Genomic DNA, 19,806 nt, shown 5'->3' on the forward strand with positions numbered 1-19,806 from the left:
AAGCAAGGAATCACGACATGTACATGAAAGATAACGAAGCAATGAGGACAATTTTCATTGATATTGACGACGTAGAATACGACTTACAAGTTTCCTTAGAGGTTAACCAGGCATATAGCCAAAATTTGGCCTAAGAAATGAATGAAAATAGGAACATAAAGTCCACACTTCGACGTGAACAATATTGGACGGACGAGTTACAGAACTTAGCTCACAAACGTATTGAAAATGAACGGTTATGGTTAAAGTGTAACAGCCCTGTAAGTTTAAAGCGGACACTTTGGTATCAATATATTTACAACCGTAAACTGTTTAACACATTACATAGACGCGAGAAACGACGGTATCAAATAAATCAAACAAGACGAACTACTTGCTTGACATGTGTAATAATTCACCTAACGATGTCTGAAAAAAAGATAGGCCAGTTAGGTATAAAAAGATAGGCCAGTTAGGTATAAAAAGATAGGCCAGTTAGGTATACAAAAGATAGGCCAGTTAGGTATAAAAAGATAGGCCAGTTAGGTATACAAAAGATAGGCCGGTTAGGTATACAAAAGATAGGTCAGTTAGGTATAAAAAGATAGGTCAGTTAGGTATAAAAAGATAGGTCAGTTAGGTATACAAAAGATAGGCTAGTTAGGTATAAAAAGATAGGCCAGTTAGGTTTAAAAAGATAGGCCAGTTAGGTATACAAAAGATAGGCCAGTTAGGTATAAAAAGATAGGCAAGTTAGATATAAAAAGATAGGCCAGTTAGGTATAAAAAGATAGGCCAGTTAGGTATAAAAAGATAGGCCAGTTAGGTATAAAAAGATAGGCCAGTTAGGTATAAAAAGATAGGCCAGTTAGGTATAAAAAGATAGGCTAGTTAGGTATAAAAAGATAGGCTAGTTAGGTATAAAAAGATAGGCCAGTTAGGTATAAAAAGATAGGCCAGTTAGGTATAAAAAGATAGGCCAGTTAGGTATAAAAAGATAGGCCAGTTAGGTATAAAAAGATAGGTCAGTTAGGTATAAAAAGATAGGCTAGTTAGGTATAAAAAGATAGGCCAGTTAGGTATAAAAAGATAGGCCAATTAGGTATAAAAAGATAGGCCAGTTAGGTATAAAAAGATAGGCCAGTTAAGTATATAAAGATAGGCCAGTTAGGTATACAAAAGATAGGCCAGTTAGGTATAAAAAGATAGGCCAGTTAGGTATAAAAAGATAGGCCAGTTAGGTATAAAAAGATAGGCCAGTTAGGTATAAAAAGATAGGCCAGTTAGGTATACAAAAGATAGGCCAGTTAGGTATAAAAAGATAGGCCAGTTAGGTATACAAAGATAGGCCAGTTAGGTATACAAAGATAGGCCAGTTAGGTATAAAAAGATAGGCCAGTTAGGTATACAAAAGATAGGCCAGTTAGGTATACAAAAGATAGGCCAGTTAGGTATACAAAGATAGGCCAGTTAGGTATACAAAAGATAGGCCAGTTAGGTATACAAAGATAGGCCAGTTAGGTATAAAAAGATAGGCCAGTTAGGTATACAAAAGATAGGCCAGTTAGGTATACAAAGATAGGCCAGTTAGGTATACAAAAGGACAGACAGAATACTGTACCAAACATAATAGTAATATTACGAGAAACTCTAGTGAATCTATGAATGTATGGTACGACTCCTATCAAAACCTTCAAAATTATAATATGATAGACGTTACTGACCGAATATAAGACAATAATTAATTATTAGGACCCATTTACCGATATCACGTCAAGATGTTGAAGATTCTGTTTAACAAAGTGGCTGGTATAGACAATAAACAGAGCAACGTCCTCAGGAATCCAGCTTGTATTAACCTTTTGTATACTATTATTGTTAACTGTTTTGATTATGGTAGAGCTCCAGATAAATGGACTCAAAGTATTATAAACTCTATTTTAAAGGCAGGAAAGGATCCACTAGATCCACTTATAGAGGAATTGCTCTTATACCGATCCCATGCAAAATTTAAATCATTGATTATCAAAATGGTTAGAAACAAATGATTTATTTGCAGATGAACAGAATGGTTTTAGAAAAAAACAGAAGTTGTTTAGACCACCAGTATATATATATATACTCTGTTTTGAATAACAGAAAAGTTTTGTTGATATGAAGAAAGCGTTTGATTGTGTAAATGGGGATCTTCTTTGGGCTAAGTTAGAACATTATAGCATAAATGAAAGTTTTTTAAATGCAATTAAATCATTATATTTTAATTATGAGTGTAAAATTAGAGTTAATCATACTTTAACATCACCCATGAATATGAAGCAAGGTTTAAAACAAGGTTGTGATGCCTCACCAACAATTTTTTCTATGTATATTAGTGATTTGGCAAAATATATAAACGATCTGAAATGTGGCATAGGTATTGAATCTTGTATTATCTCCATACTTCTTTATGCTGACGACATTGCACTTATCGCCCCCGATGAAAATTCTATGCAACAGATGTTAGATGTTTTAAATGAATGGTACAGAAAGTGGAAGATCGAAGTTAACCAAGACAAAACTAATATAGTTAATTTAAGAAATAATTCCATCCCTGTAACTGACCATAATTTTTCATGTGGTGACATAAATATCTCCTTGAATAGCAAAAATAAACACTTAGGACTCTGGTTTGAAGACCATTTAGATTTGCATTTTGTTGTGAGAGAACTTTATAAATCTGCTAGTAGAGCACTAACAACTTTGTATTTAAAATATTCACATGTCATATGACTTATTTAATAAGCTATATATAACTTTAGTTGAGCCAGTACTTTTTTATGGATGTGGATTAGTGGGTATAGATAAATACAGAGAGGCTGCTGTCATATTACATAAGGCAAGTAGATATTATTTGGGAGCCTCCCGACGAGCGAATTATTTAGCACTTAGGTGATATGGGATAGCACTCTAGCAATGTAGATAGCAGGCTCATCAAAAAAAGTGCATCGGTGGTCCGTTAACATGAAAATATCATGGGGTTCTAGAATAAAAAATTTGATTGATAACACAAATTTTAATGAAATTGTAAACTCATCGTTTTCTATTAAACAAGATTAGACGAGTGAAAGAAAAACTGGTTATTCAGATGCTGATGATTGGTTCAAATCTATATGGAATGATAGAAACAATATGAACGGTAACAAACTGAGAACTTACAGAACTTATAAATCGGAGCTGTTTCCAGATCATTATGTAAAACTCGTTAGGCAAAGGAGCAAACGAAGTTCACTTTTTAATTTTAGACGTGGTTCTTTACCTCTAGCAGTGGAAACTAGCAGATACGCCAAACCTGTGATTCCATTAGAGTATCGTCTTTGTAAGATATGTACAAATGTAAATAATTGCATAGAGGATGAACAAAACTTTTTAATTGAATATAATGTATATAATGACATCAGATCACCCTTGTTTAATGTAGCAAATAGTTTAAGAAATGATTTTAGCAGTTTTGATAACACCGACATTTAAGTTTTTAATGTCTAACGAGGAATTACAACTTCCACTTGAAAATCATTTATATAACATGTACAGAAGACGTAACAGCCTATGTTAATGATAATTAAACAGTGTCTTGTAAGCCATGTTTGGCTGAATACCACATATAATTACATTTTCTTAAATTTTTAATTCAAATACATGATAATGTATGATAATAGGTTAAATCATTTTTTTAGTTGATTAGTTAATTGTATCTAGCTTAGAGTGAATTTAGCACACCTCGCTGGTAGGGGTTTCTCAACCCTTGGGAAACTAAATTTCACTACTATGCAGCGCAAGAAACTTACAATTTTATGCATACTTATATATATTTATTATGCTTATTTATTCATTTTATCCAATACTACTTCAAAAGACGTAATGTGTTTTTATACAATAATTGTCTTTTAATCATTATGTATATATGGCAGTACGATTTCAGATAGTTTGGTAGGTAGGGGCTGTCCCAATCACCTGCTCTCTGGATTGGAATTTGTGATTGGTTTTATTTATCTAAATAAAAATAATATAGATTTATTCCCGATATTAAACTATATTTTATACTTTGTACCTTTATACTTGTACAAATAATTGCGATATATGACACTTAAATAATAAAAAAAAAGATTGATTGATTGATTGATTGTATACATACAATGGGTTTTTAGTGATATCGCCGCGTGCTTCGCGCGATTAAATGTACAGGTGTCGTCAGTTCAGTCTCGGTTCATTGACTAAAACTGTCTCTTGTTTGGAGTCTTTCGCTGAAAACACCAACTCCAATCTAAGTAACAAACATGAGAAAATCCTTCCTGACTTAGAAACTAAGTTAACCGAAACAATTACTGAGGAGGAAAATAACAGAACAAAACTTGACAGATGGACCCGTATGTGGAATCTCGTTATTAGAGGAGTTGATGAGCCCCTGAAGGAAACCCCTTGAGTTACGGACATTTCTGATTGATTGCCTTGGTTTTGACAGGGAAAGGGTAACATTGTTACTTCTGACAGCTGTTCATAGACACCCTGGTGGTACTGAGGACAAAAACAATATAATAATTAGATTGGGCAGTCTACTGATGAAATCTTAGAAACAGCTTTTAAACTCCCACGTGGCTGTTGTATCAGTGTCGTCCCTCCGTCCGTCAGTTAACGCCGTGCTCATCTCCTAAAAAGCAGAAGGAAGATGCCGTAACAGGACCGGTCCAAATACAAACTTGTTAACATGAAAGAAAAAAAGCCCATTTATTGACTTTGTAAAAAAAGAAACTAAAGGAATTTTGAACTATCTGTGTATGTTCACTTGTATATGAAGAACATACAGATATTTGTTTTCGAGAGAAAAAAATGGAGTACATGTGTAGATGTTTGAGAAAAAAAAGAGCGAAAGAAAGTATGAAAAGAAATTGTATGCGACTTAAACATGCATTTTTTGTAAAATCAATTTGATACAGAGTTTAATCAAATGAATATATTTTTGGTATATTTACCTGACAAATTACCTACATTCATGTACGCATGGAGTTAAGCTGCTGATAAAGTCATACGTATATATTTCTTTATCATAATATAAGGTAAAAATTCAATATCAACATACCATACCAAAACATATCGTATGTATTCAATTCTTCGCAAGTGTAAAAGGTCAAACACACACATATATATATATGTCTCAAAATGGCGGCCTTTTTCATTGTCGGTGTTTATACACGTTTTCTTCCGGGTTTCAAATACTTCATGTGATATGATTATGATACTCTAAAAATATGTATATTATTTGAAACATTACTCGAGTAAGTAAATTTCCTGTCCTACACATTTTTTGATACTACCTGAAAGTTTAATACTAATTTTAATGTATTTGAAATCTATATTATAATTATAGATTATCGCACTGGTGTTTCAGTGGTTGTCGTGAGAACAATTTTCTCATCATGAGCTCGTGGATGAGATCGAGGAGCCACCGCAGGCGGTCACGAGATTTAATTGAAAAGACAGAAGATGACATACCTGCTCCTTTAATACTAATAAACTTTGAAAAGGCCTTTACATCTCTAGAATGGTGTTTCATTGAAAAGACACTACGTTTCTTTACCTTGGATCAAAAGTTTTTTTTTATAATAATATAACCAGATGTATTATTATCAATAACAGTCACATTTACGATTTTTCAATATAGAGAGGAGTTCGCCAAGGTGACCCTCTCTCGCCTTATATATATTCATTCTGACAGTAGAACTTTTAAGCGGGGCTTTAAAAATGAAGATGATATAAAAATAAATAACAATGAATATTTGATAATTAAGTATGCAGACGACACTAGTTTAACTCTCAGTGATGACCCTAAATCTTCAAACACTGCTTTGGAAATTTTCGATAAATTGTAAAATGTTCTGAATTAGTAGTAAATTTAGACAAAACATGGGCTATTTGGCTAGGGGCAATACGGGGTTGTGGTGAGGAAATGTTACCAGAGAGAAAGTTAAGATGTAATCATGAAAGGAAGTTTAAACCTCTCGGCATAAAATACAATTTTCAGAAAAGTGATATCACTTCAGATAACTATGAAGACAAAAGTGTTACTGACAAAAAACTTCTACAAAGTTGGTCGCTTAGAAAATTAACAAAAATTGGTAAAATATGTGTAATCAAAACTTTAGACCTGCCGTTGTTTATTTAATTATTCACAGTATTGCCTGATCCGTCAGATGTTTTTCTTCATAAGCTGCAAAAATGTTTTTGGTTTTGTATGGAACAAAAAGGGCGACAAAATAGAAAGCAATACTATGATAAATACTTATTAGGATGGGGGACTGAGAATGCCACATGTACAATCTTTTTGTCAGTATTTGAAAATATCGCGGATTAAGAAAAGCATTGATCCTTTAAAAAAAATTCGACTGGAAAGTACTTTTATTGGACAAGTTGGAGAACTTTTTTTTTTTTTTTTTTTTTTTACTCAGATAAGAGAATAATTCATTGATGTGAGCAGTTTTCTTATCATTCTTTACATTAATTTTGTATTAACATTTCCTTACAATCATATAAATACACCCATATAAGCACCACACATGTAGTTACAAACATGGGAATGGTACACATTACATACATACACATATACACACATGCACACACATGCACACACACACACACACACGCACACACGCACACACACACACTCACACACACACTCACACAAACACACACACACACACTCACACACACACACACACACACACACACTCACACACTCACACACATACATACATACATACGTACATACATACACTTGCACATACATACATACATACATACATTCATACATACACACATACACACATACATACATACATACATACATACATACATACATACATATATTGTATTATTATATTTATATATCCATTGAAATATTCATAATTTATTATTGAAATGATACAATGCTCACACTTCATATTCTCGTTTCATCATAGTGGTTTGTTATTTTATTTTTTAATTTTCACATTTTTTAAGAAATGCATCATAAAAAAATTATTATATTGTTACAATTTTTCTTTTGATTTTACGTAAGTTCAGCAATGCTTGCCTATTTTTAAATGTATTGTATGCACTATACCTCAAGTCTTTTACAGAAAGTTAGGTAATAGGGACATTTTTTTGTAAACTGTCAGGTACAATTTTCTTCTTAATTCGTACCTAAATAGCTGCAGTATATCCACGTATTTCGTTCTTGACTCACTGAGATGGAACCATTTGTATATTACAAAACCAATCAATGATAAAAGGGTGTTAATATCATTATATGCATTATAAGTAATTTTGTAGCCGAAAACTATATATTTCAAGTTTCTTAAATCAATGGTGTAGCCTAGTCTATCCATCGACTGCTTTATGTGTTGCCAAATTGGATCGACACAACAACAATCAATAAAGTAATGATTGTAGTCATCCCTTATATTACAAATATGACAATTTTCGCTATCTTTAATGCGCCATCTTTTTAACAGAATACCGTTAGGGATAATGTTATGAAGCAATTTCCAGCGAAATATTTTTTCATCGTTTTCAGGTATCATTTTAAAGACAAAACGAAATAGGTTTCTTAGATTGTGAGTCCCCTCTCCGATGTTTAGTATATCTTTCTTTATAACTGAATTAAGGGTATCACAAGTTTTTTCCTTTCTGAGTATTGCGTAAATGTGATGGTTATTTAAATTTGCCAATGACACTACACACTTTTTAATAGAATTGTATAGACAGACCTCTTTCCATAAAATCTGCACAATTGATTTAGAGTTCTCTGTTTTCAGCTCCTGTAACCAAATTCTAGGTATTGCGCGTTTAATTGTTAATAATTCCACAATCCAATTTCTTTTGCAAGTTAATTTTTGATGTATAAGATTTTCATCGATAATTCCGTCCTTTCCAATAATGTCATTTACATAAATTAAATCAGAATCGCATCAATGTTTAAAGAATAAAGCTTTGCCATTAAAAGTGATGTATTTATTTCCCCAAATCACCTGCTGTTTGATTTCTCTGAAGTTTTTCTTAACATTGGTATCGGACTGAGCTTTATACCATGCAATAAGTAGATCCAAATAAAAATCTGTAATTCCATGGTGTTTTGGCAGAAGTTTTATAGTACCAGTGTTCATTTTGAATAAAAGATAATCATCTCCAAACTTTTCAAAGTATAAACTTGGAATTAGTTTCCAGTTAGCTTCCTGTTTGTCTAACAGACGTTTTATCCATGATATGCGTAATACATTAACATGACAATCAATGTCCCTAAAGTTGGAGAACTTTGGTGGCGATCAAAAAAAATGATCACGCAGAATGTTACATATATTGTCCATACTCGTTATGATCATTGGAGGGATGGGTTAGTTAACATTAACGACCTTCTCTGTGGACACGACTTACTCGTTATTGTCACTGTTCTATAGGATAGACAACGAAAAGAATGGATTAGTTGTCTAATGTATATAGTAATACATATATATGATATATAATAAAAATATGAAAATAACCGCTTTGCGACTCTCACTGATGACAAAATTTAAGAGATATGAGAAGAAACGGTTTCAAAGAAAACTCATGCAAAAGATATATGGGCATTAAGACTATTTAAAAAAATGGAAAATGGACAGAAACAAAAAAGACATATTCCAATATTTCTACTGTAGAGTGAGAACTATTGTTCATGAAAGAGGATGATTTGAATGTGAGTCTTCAAAATTTATCACAGCAATTAGAAAAGTGTATGGAGGCGATTATAGAGAGAATACTCTTTTTTAAATAATTGCAGTAGACACAGGAAGAGGAATATTAAGTTCCTTGGCGGCAAAAGTTTCGGCGGTCTCAATAAGGTATTGGCCGCAAAAAATGAAATTGTTATCTTAGAAAGGAATAGGGATATAAAAACGTCAAGCAAAGGTCATAACAAAAGAACAGGAGGAAACACTCTGGCAGTTGAAAATTCTTGGAACTGACACACCGAAACGATTGCTTGACGCATTGATATATGATCTTGGACTTAATTTAGCCTTGCGTGTTGGACAGGAACATAGAAATCTTAGAATAGGCCCTAATCCCCAGATACAATTTCTGAAAGGTAAAAATGGACGCACATGTATACAATATAATGAAGACGTATCAAAATGCAATTCTCGAGGTTTACACAGACGAAAAATGGAGGCCGAATGCACAAGGGAATACAGATATGCCGAATAGATGCCCAGTGACTATTCTTGAGAAATATCATCATCATCATCATCATCATCATCATCATCATCATCATCATCATGTACTTTCGGTCCTTCTAGAACACGCCGGTGATGTTGGGGGATATCATACAGCTGTCCGTCCTTCTAGAACACGCCGGTGATGTTGGGGGATATCATACAGCTGTCCGTCCTTCTAGAACACGCCGGTGATGTTGGGGGATATCATACAGCTGTTCGTTCTTCTTTGCCTCGTCAGTGATGTTGGGGCATCATACAGCTGTTTCGTTCTTCTATAGCTCGACAGTAATGATAAGGATGTCATACAGCTTATCGTCCTTCTAGAACTCGTCAGTGATGTTAGGGATATCATACATCTGTTTAGATCTTTTAGGACTCGCCAGTGATGGGGGATATCATACATCTGTTTCGTTCTTATAGGGCTCGTCAGTGACGTTAAGGCCTCATACAGCTGTATCGTCCTTCTAGGACTGGTAAGTGATGTTATGGACATCATACAGCTGTGTCGTTCTCCTAGAACTCTTCACTGTTGTTAGGTACATTATACAGCTGTTCGTCCATCATTGCCTCGTCAGTGATGTTAGGGATATCATACAGCTGTTTAGATCTTCTAGAACTCGTCTGCGATGTTATGGATATCATATAGCTGTTTCGTTCTTCTAGAACTCGTCTGCGATGTTAGGAATTTCTTACAGCTGTTCGTCCTTCTTTGCCTCGTCAGTGATGTTAGGGACATCATTCATCTTTTATTCTTCTTCACCTGGCCAGTGGCATTTTTATCTGAAGAAGGTATTTTACCTTGTTAATATAGTAGGAGTTAGTATTTATATTTTCAATGAATAATAACGTGACTGTAATTGTCGGCCAGGAGTGACATTCTAGACTCAGGACAGTACGGTAAGTTAATAATTCGACATGAACAGCCAAACAAAGGGGGTTGAGTTACCATTTATATCAGTGCAGGCATCCAAACAGATGTTGCTTAATAGAATTGATGACTTATTTTCTCTAGTTTTAAACGGTTTCAGGAACCAATAATTAAAACCAGCGTCTCTTGAGTGAGGCGCAAATGTCCAAATATTGTGAACTGAAGCAACAATGTTTCAATACAGGGCGCAGATAAAATTAGTGAAGACGGCAGGTGGATTCAACGTATGGTTTATGCGAATACTCCCCTACAACGTACCGAAAGAAACAGTGAAACACAGATGAACACGGTGAGTATTTCAAAATCAAATTATCAATTTATCTTCACTTACTTTGGATAGCTATGTTAATTAAAACGCTATGTAGTGTAGTGATTAAATATGTGTTTTGCGGGAAAATATTTTATATGATGTGACTTTGCAATAACATCTATACAGGGAAACTGTTGCAACAAAATTGTATTTTTACATTAGTTTATTATTTAGTATGTATTAAATAACGGTTTCGGATGAGGTCGGATGAGACACTGAAGAGAAAAAGTATTGTTACGTTCTTTACTTTGGTAAGGGAGCTAGCCAGTATTGTGGAACAAATCATATCCATGCAGTGGTACATTGGAAAAATGAGAATAAGGTGAACGCTGAAGGCCATACATAAAAAGTCAGTCAAGCTGGAGATCACTAGTTATCTATAGTCAAGAAGCCAAAAGTGAATTAGCATTTTGGATGGGTGTTGTCAGAATGTTGAATGGCATTGATATAGACATAACTTTTGAGAGTGTATACTTTGTGTATAGAGACCCATCACGCACCAGCGGAGAGTGACATTTCAGAAATGGAAGGTAAATGTTAAGTCCAGGTTTGACGTGCAGGGAGCTAAAGGCGGTGAGAAGGAGGTTGAAATCATCCGAGATTGACCTGGCAAGGTGGTTTGGTCTTTGCACTTTCTTCCAATTTATATTAAATCCCAAGTGTCAGAGAGTAGAAATCAACAAGTTGAACACCTTTGTTAAGTTCAAAAGCGTCTTTAACAACAAGGAAATAAGCAAAATGTATCAAACTTATAAGTAGGGCTACAATATTCATTTCAAGACAGTACGTTTATATGTCGAATGGTGATTTAAACATGTCACTGTGCACTAAGATATGTCTTGAATTTTAAATATCTTGATTTGATAAGTGGAAAAATATGTACCCTTTGTATATTGACATACTGGATCAGTCGAACATCATGACTAGTTTGGGCAAAGCCAACAAGGAAATCAGTTTTCGGTTGTTTATCTGTCATTGCATAATTTCCTAGCGTAACGTCTATTTCTATTTCTTTATTCACCTGTGCAGAATTTAACACTGCAAATAATTTCCCTGTTCCACCTCCTGATAAGGAAAAATCTTGGTCCCTATATTATGACATTGTGTGCACGTATTTACGCGAGTTAGAAATGACAGTGTCAACATGACCATTTTGTGTTCTCTGAACAAGCTATGGTATGATGACATTATTACTGGTATTTCGTAATAATTATCTATTGTATGATGAAATTATTACTGGTATTTCGTAATAATTATCTGTTGTATGATGAAATTGTTACCGGTTTTTCTTTTCAAGTATACTATTGATGTATTTTTGTGTTTATGTTCCGTTTTGGAGTACTGTTGAGAATTTTTTCTTTTCTTTTTTATTAATACTCATTTTTAATGCATGTACTTATTTATTATTCCTTTTTTGCTATTGTTAAACCGGCAATATTTGTTTAATTGACAGGTGGCGTTACTGGTCAAGATGAAGTATGTGATTGGTCAATGTAAAATGCAGTTAAAAACGAAACAAAGTTAAGATTGAATAAGTGGATGTATCTTTTCAAATGACACATTAATAAAATAATAATCCTGATTCAAATGCAGTGTTATTATCACCAAAAATGATTCAAACTGATATAATTTTGTTATCTGTGCTGAAACACATTAGTTCGTTCATTTATTTCACCAGCAGTTTTATATTATAACCACCACCATTAAAACTATGCCGTTTATCTTTTATTTAAAGATAGTTCTTGTTTCCTATTAATGCTAACCAGAAACAGACGCCTGTGAGGAAACCTTTCACCATTGGGAGAAATGAAGTCTCGTCGTTTTGCCGGACAGTCTGACAGTACAGTGTTTTGTTGTAATTATTAAATAACCAACAAAACTAAATAATTACAAAGAACGAATAGAAAATAAATAATAATGGTAGCAAAAATCGTCCTTCCATGGTTTCTGTAGTAAAATATATATACAGATACACAAATAACAAAAGCGGAATACATTGTGTACTAAAAAACATGTATTGGTGTTAGTAAGCTACTAGCATCAGCATGCAAACACCCAGAATTTAATGGAGAACCTCATAAAAGGTTAATGTCTGTATCTATCCAGAGAATGCTCGTGTTAATGTTCCTTAAGATATGATTCGATAAGCAGGCATGACAATACAAAATCCTATATTTTTTCTTTACTTATTTGTTTTAAATAGATTCACCCAACGAACCTCAAAATTGTACGAGATCTCCCCGTTTTCACTTGAGCACATTTTTTTTTTTTGTTGTTGCCAAAAGCGCATGTTACATAATCTCCACTGGGGAAAATGTGTACATGGTCTTTGCTGCCATATTTTCCTCCGTTACTTCTCCTCGCGGGTCTATATTACTCTGAGCAAACATAAAAATAATGGTTATTTTCCATTTGCTAATAGCTTTATTTGTTGATGTGTGATTATGTTGTGGGGATCTCAACTGCTTCAAAGATATAACCCAGAAACGAGGTCAAGATTCAACATTATTGTATTCAAAGAAACTAAGTCCCAATGGGTGGGAAACGACCCCTGGGACTATTTTTACATCAGGATTGTGTTCATCTCTGGACTCTCAAGGCTATAATATATTATATGGTTGTGGGGTGGGGATCTGAATAGTTTCAAAGATAAAACAAAAGAAATAAGTCTTCAGGGGTGGGAAAATACCCCAGTGCATGGTGGAGGGGGTGTCGGCCTCCTGGGGATGTTACCATTGATTTCCAGAGGTCATTAATATCAATATTGTCATATGGACCACTTTTGGCCCCGCCCCTTAGGCCTCCAGGGGGTCAGTCCCACCATTTGTACAATTTTGAATCCCTAACCAATAAGGATGCTGCCAATCAAATATCAGCGATGTACATAACCTAGTTTCAGAGAAATCGCTTATATGTCTTTAGCAAAATTGATCCCTTTTGGCCCTGTCCCTCTGGCCCCAAGGGTTCAGCCCCACCACATGTACAATTTTGAATCCCCGCCCCATAACGATGCTACCAGATAAATATGAGTGATATCCATTGCTTAGTTCCAGATAAGTAGTTTACATCAATTAAGCCAGTTTGGTCCGGCCTTCAGCCCCAGGGGGTCAACTCCACCATTTGTACAAGTTTGTATCCCTACCCCGTAAGGATGCTACCAGTCAAATTTTGTTCCAATTCCAAGCAGTTAGAAGGAGAACCAGCACTGAATGTCTCCATTCAATGGGGAGACATAATATAGTCATGTCAGTAGTCAAATAATAACAACATCGCAGACTTGACCAAAATGTGTTTTTATTAGAAAGGCAACTTGTTAACACAGAGTAGATGATCAACACATTGGATGGTGATAATGTAAATGGTTACCTATGATGAATAATGAAGATGTATGTTTAATTGGCATGATATTCTATGTTGAATAATGGACTATGTAAAATGTATATGGTTACAATTATATACATCAAATTGTGACTATATGTTGACAGCGAATTCTCCTGATCATTGTTTGAACTTAAGTTAATGAAGAAATAAATACATGTATGAGTATAATAAAACAATAGTGCATTAGAAAAAGTAAAGCCAAACAAAATAAACATACAGAAAAAATATAAGCATCATTTGGTCTTGAACACAAATATTTTGTTCATGAAGTGAAAAATCTGCCAAAACGTGAATGCTTTCATTGCAGTCATATTATTGCAATATATCAATGGAAAGGTACATCCATCTGAACTGTAGCTGTCGGTTAAGTAAATGTTTTGAAGAAAAAAAGCAAAAAAAAGCGGAAAAACAATGTAAACAAATAATTATAAGTAACAGCAACATCAACACACAGACTTAGAGGACAAGGCACCTATCAATGAGTAACGTCTAATGTTCGTGAGACAATACCAGGTTATACAAAATGCGACAGAGTTATAAAAATCAGTCCCTTAGTAACGTCTAATGTTCGTGAGACAATACCAGGTTATACGACAGAGTTATAAAAATCAGTCCCTTAGTAACGTCTAATGTTCGTGAGACAATACCAGGTTATACGACAGAGTTATAAAAATCAGTCCCTTAGTAACATCTAATGTTTGTGAGACAATACCAGGTAATACGAAATGCGACAGTTATAAAAATCAGTCCCTTAGTAACGTCTAATGTTTGCGAGACAATACCAGGTAATACGAAATGCGACAGTTATAAAAATCAGTCCCTTAGTAACGTCTAATGTTTGCGAGACAATACCAGGTAATACAAAATGCGACAGTTATAAAAATCAGTAATACATCATTCATTAATAAGCAGGTTTCACTATAAGTGAAAATGAGTTTGATCCACTTTGTTTCCTTGCTGGAAAAACAACACAGATTATGCTAAATGATCACAAACTTGATACTTTGAAATTTACAGCACAAATATCACATAACATTGTATTTGCACCAAATACATGCAATTCTCATCAGAAAAATTATGTTAACAAATATACCTGGTAATAGTTGAAAATGCCGGATGGGAAGTAGTAAGTTGACAATGCCGGATGGGAAGTAGTAAGTTGAAAATGCCTGATGGGAACCAGAAAGTTGACAATGCCTGATGGGAACCAGAAAGTTGACAATGCCCGATAGGAACCAGAAAGTTGACAATGCCCGATAGGAACCAGAAAGTAGACAATGCCCGATAGGAACCAGAAAGTTGACAATGCCCGATGGGAACCAGAAAGTTGACAATGCCCGATGGGAACCAGAAAGTTGACAATGCCTGATGGGAACCAGAAAGTTGACAATGCCTGATGGGAACCAGAAAGTAGACAATGCCCGATAGGAACCAGAAAGTAGACAATGCCCGATAGGAACCAGAAAGTAGACAATGCCCGATAGGAACCAGAAAGTAGACAATGCCCGATAGGAACCAGAAAGGAGACAATGCCCGATAGGAACCAGAAAGTAGACAATGCCTGATGGGAACCAGTAATTTGACAATGCCTGATGGGAACCAGAAAGTTGACAATACCTGATGGGAACCAGAAAGTTGACAATGCCTGATGGGAACCAGAAAGTTGACAATACCTGATGGGAACCAGAAAGTTGACAATACCTGATGGGAACCAGTAAGTTGCTGATAAATGTGTGCATGGGTACTTGAATGATCCTTCCGATATTAAGAGTTGTCACTGTGTAGATAACAGGACCATACACAAGTGTAAACCAGACCATCTTTAACTTCTTCAGAAAAATATTCAACAACCATGATGTCCCCAACCCCTCCATCTGTATCCCTGGGGATCGAGAATTCACAGATCCCAACCCTTCCATCTGTATCACTGGGGATCGAGAATTCACAGATCCCAACCCTTCCATCTGTATCACTGGGGATCGAGAATTCACAGATCCTTAACCCCTCCATCTGTATCACTGGGGATCGAGTCTTTATCCCTGGGGATCGAGAATTCACAGATCCTTAACCCCTTCATCTTTATCACTCGGGATGGAGTCTTTATCCCTGGGGATCGAGAATTCACAGATCCTTAACCCCTCCATCTGTATCACTGGGGATCGAGTCTTTATCCCTGGGGATCGAGAATTCACAGATCCTTAACCCCTCCATCTTTATCACTCGGGATCGAGAATTCACAGATCCCCAACCCCTCCATCTGTATCACTGGGGATCGAGAATTCACAGATCCTTAACCCCTCCATCTGTATCACTGGGGATCGAGAATTCACAGATCCTTAACCCCTCCATCTGTATCACTGGGGATCGAGTCTTTATACCTGGGGATCGAGAATTCACAGATCCTTAACCCCTCCATCTGTATCACTGGGGATCGAGAATTCACAGATCCCTTAACCCCTCCATCTGTATCACTGGGGATGGAGTCTTTATACCTGGGGATCGAGAATTTACAGATCCTTAACCCCTCCATCTGTATCACTCGGGATCGAGAATTCAAGTATAGTCTAAATGCCAATAAAACATTTACTTACAGAAACCTATCAAGTAGTCAATGAAATCTTGATGCCAATATGGCTTACTGGTGTCATATTCGTATCACCAGTCAGCCATAGCTACATAGCCAGAAATATTGACTCTTATTCTCGAATTGTTTAATATCCTTGGTTATAAAATCCTAAACATATCCGGTGTCCTTCCCTTCACTCTGAGAACTATATAGCTTCCCTAACAAGATGAAGCCACTCTTAGCAAAAATTAACATTGAAATATAGTGTGGAGCTACGTGATTAGCACCAGTTTACATACAGGATATTTCACTTTAACTAGAACTGTAAGTAAACATTAATACCACCTTTGATACTATGTGACGGTGAGTGAAAAATCACCATTTTCACTTTCAATGTGATTAATGCTGTTTTTCTAAACTTAGTTTAGTTTTCCATAAGTTTCCATTTGATTTGATTTGAGGAAACTCACCAGATCAAGTTACGTGAAATGAAAACTTCCCAGACTTATTTCATCAATCTGAAAACAAATGGAAACTAATACAGGATCCTTTATATCAAAATTTGCTGGAAATGAAATAAAAATCACAAGGCTAAAATTACCTTGGTACCTCCTGTACTAGAAATTGCCTTGGTACCTCCTGTACTAGAAATTACCTTGGTACTCCTGTACTAGAAATTACCTTGGTACTCCTGTACTAGAAATTACCTTGGTACCTCCTGTACTAGAAATTACCTTGGTACCTCCTGTACTAGAAATTACCTTGGTACCTCCTGTACTAGAAATTACCTTGGTACCTACTGTACTAGAAATTACCTTGGTACCTCATGTACTAGAAATTACCTTGGTACCTCCTGTACTAGAAATTACCTTGGTACTCCTGTACTAGAAATTACCTTGGTACCTCCTGTACTAGAAATTACCTTGGTACTCCTGTACTAGAAATTACCTTGGTACCTATAGCTACTGTACTAGAAATTACCTTGGTACCTCCTGTACTAGAAATTACCTTGGCACCTAATGTACTAGAAATTACCTTGGTACCTCCTGTACTAGAAATTACCTTGGTACCTACTGTACTAGAAATTACCTTGGTACCTCCTGTACTAGAAATTACCTTGGTACTCCTGTACTAGAAATTACCTTGGTACCTCCTGTACTAGAAATTACCTTGGCACCTACTGTACTAGAAATTACCTTGGTACCTACTGTACTAAAATTACCTCGGTACCTACTGTACTAAAATTACCTTGGTACTCCTGTACTAGAAATTACCTTGGTACCTACTGTACTAGAAATTACCTTGGTACCTCCTATACTAGAATTACCTTGGTACCTCCTGTATTAAAAATTACCTTGGTACTCCTGTACTAGAAATTACCTTGGTACCTCCTATACTAGAAATTACCTTGGTACCTCCTATACTAGAAATTACCTTGGTACTCCTGTACTAGAATTACCTTGGTACTCCTGTACTAGAAATTACCTTGGTACCTACTGTACTAGAAATTACCTTGGTACCTCCTATACTAGAAATTACCTTGGTACTCCTGTACTAGAATTACCTTGGTACTCCTGTACTAGAAATTACCTTGGTACCTCCTGTACTAGAAATTACCTTGGTACTCCTGTACTAGAAATTACCTTGGTACTCCTGTACTAGAAATTACCTTGGTACCTCCTGTACTAGAAATTACCTTGGTACTCCTGTACTAGAAATTACCTTGGTACCTCCTGTACTAGAAATTACCTTGGTACCTCCTGTACTAAGTTTCCAAATAGTTGGTTGAGTATAGAGTATTATTATTGACAAACTTCCATCAACAGTTAAACAGGCAACCCAATTCCACTATATCCACCCCTTCCTAACATTTACAGGGGAAATCATCACAAAAACAGAAACAAACATATAAAACTGTACACTTACAAATGTCAATTATTGGAACAATAGAAATGCTATCTTCTCCAACAGCATGAAAGACGTGTCATCCTACCCAGTATAATCTTAATACCATATAACACATAGTGTACCATATAACACTTAAAGTTGTATTCATCATTATACCTTAACACACATAATAAATTATTCTTCTACACAAATGATTCACAAACATGTGACTCCATAAATCTCATTCTCATGACTATAACAGCATTCATTAAAATGTATTATCTATACAATGAAATCACACAGAGATGTCATTATGATGTGAGGAAAACGAATAATCAAACAGTTTGACACAAACCCTCCAGTCTACAAACGACCATCTAAATACCGACAGCACTCCGTTCAATCAATTTTATAACGACAACACTCCAGTCAATCAATATCTACAATGACGATTTTGTTCAATAAGTTTTCCTAGTATTTGTCTATATGGTTAAAAAAAAAAAATTAAAAATGGTCACACAGCATCCTAAAGTAGTTGTATACATCCGTGTTCACAAACGCTGTTAGTGTATACATAAATTACATGCCGACATAAGAATGTTTTATTGAGCAAACAAATTTTCTTCATTATTATTGACAATATACATTGTATATAGTTTACTCTTGTGTTTTATGACTTGGGAGTTGAATAACACCCACCTGTGGTGGTAGAAATACTGAGTTTGTAGGGAAGTCAACAGGATTAGTCATCGCTAAATTAGGTTTATTTACAATTGCTATTGTTCAGCAATACTACACACACAAAAATCTAATACATTAATACCTGATCAGAACGTCACACCCTGTAACCATGGTAACCATTGTGTTTACCTGCAGTCCATCAGAATCCTAAATTAATGTGAGTAATCACATCTCTAAACTGTGGTCTTCAAGTCAAAATTATTCTAGAAGTTTAATATCTGCCTGACATATAGCTTATCAATATCAGATCGCTACCCTGTACAAAAGATGATAAGACGACCAGAGAATTCAAATTAATTTCCTAAATTGTCTTCCAGCGAAAATAGGGAAAAAAAGAGTGGCTCATCAATACCTGATTCAATTAACTGGCAAGGACATTGTACTGATCATAAACACTCAATAACATCAGGCTTGAATCATAAACACTCAATAACATCAGGCTTGAATCATAAACACTCAATAACATCAGGCTTGAATCATAAACACTCAATAACATCAGGCTTGAATCAGAAAAATAAAGACACAGCCGTGAAAATTATGTGTGACCTATAAATACTTGGTTTAATGTTTCAAAAATTAAACAAAAACATTTACATGAGAACAAAACAAGTAAGAGCGTATAGGCAAATATTTCAATTTCTACTCAAGTTGGACTCAATGAAACTACCAAACTTAATCTGTTTCATTTGCTCATGAATTTGACCAGATTAACACTGATCAGTGCGTATGAATACATGGTTAAAATCCTTCC

The 19,806-nt window shown here is 35.1% G+C and overlaps 1 protein-coding gene across 3 annotated transcripts; it reads right to left on the reverse strand.

The window, feature by feature from the left end:
* Window positions 1–13,756: 13,756 nt before the first annotated feature.
* Window positions 13,757–19,779, reverse strand: LOC117328723. 3 transcript variants are annotated; one of them, XM_033886216.1, is made up of 4 exons: window positions 18,026–19,779; window positions 17,143–17,383; window positions 15,968–17,036; window positions 13,757–15,879 (listed from the first exon to the last, which is right to left on the reverse strand). In XM_033886216.1, exon 4 carries the CDS (start codon window positions 15,823–15,825, stop codon window positions 14,887–14,889), a length of 939 nt encoding a protein of 312 aa, XP_033742107.1. In that variant the 5' UTR covers window positions 15,826–15,879; window positions 15,968–17,036; window positions 17,143–17,383; window positions 18,026–19,779; the 3' UTR covers window positions 13,757–14,886. The 3 variants fall into 3 exon arrangements, with proteins under 3 accessions (XP_033742107.1, XP_033742105.1, XP_033742106.1); XM_033886214.1 differs by having other exon boundaries at window positions 13,757–17,036; XM_033886215.1 differs by having other exon boundaries at window positions 13,757–17,036; window positions 17,143–17,330; window positions 18,000–19,779.
* Between the last annotated feature and the right edge of the window lie 27 nt (window positions 19,780–19,806).

The sequence above is a fragment of the Pecten maximus genome, chromosome 6 (assembly GCF_902652985.1).
Source record: "Pecten maximus chromosome 6, xPecMax1.1, whole genome shotgun sequence".
In the NCBI taxonomy this organism is placed as follows: domain Eukaryota; kingdom Metazoa; phylum Mollusca; class Bivalvia; order Pectinida; family Pectinidae; genus Pecten; species Pecten maximus.

Coding starts and splice junctions, on each gene's coding strand:
- LOC117328723 (XM_033886216.1), bottom strand. CDS start 15,825: ATGGAAGGGTTGGGATCTGTGAATTCTCGATCCCCAGTGATACAGATG.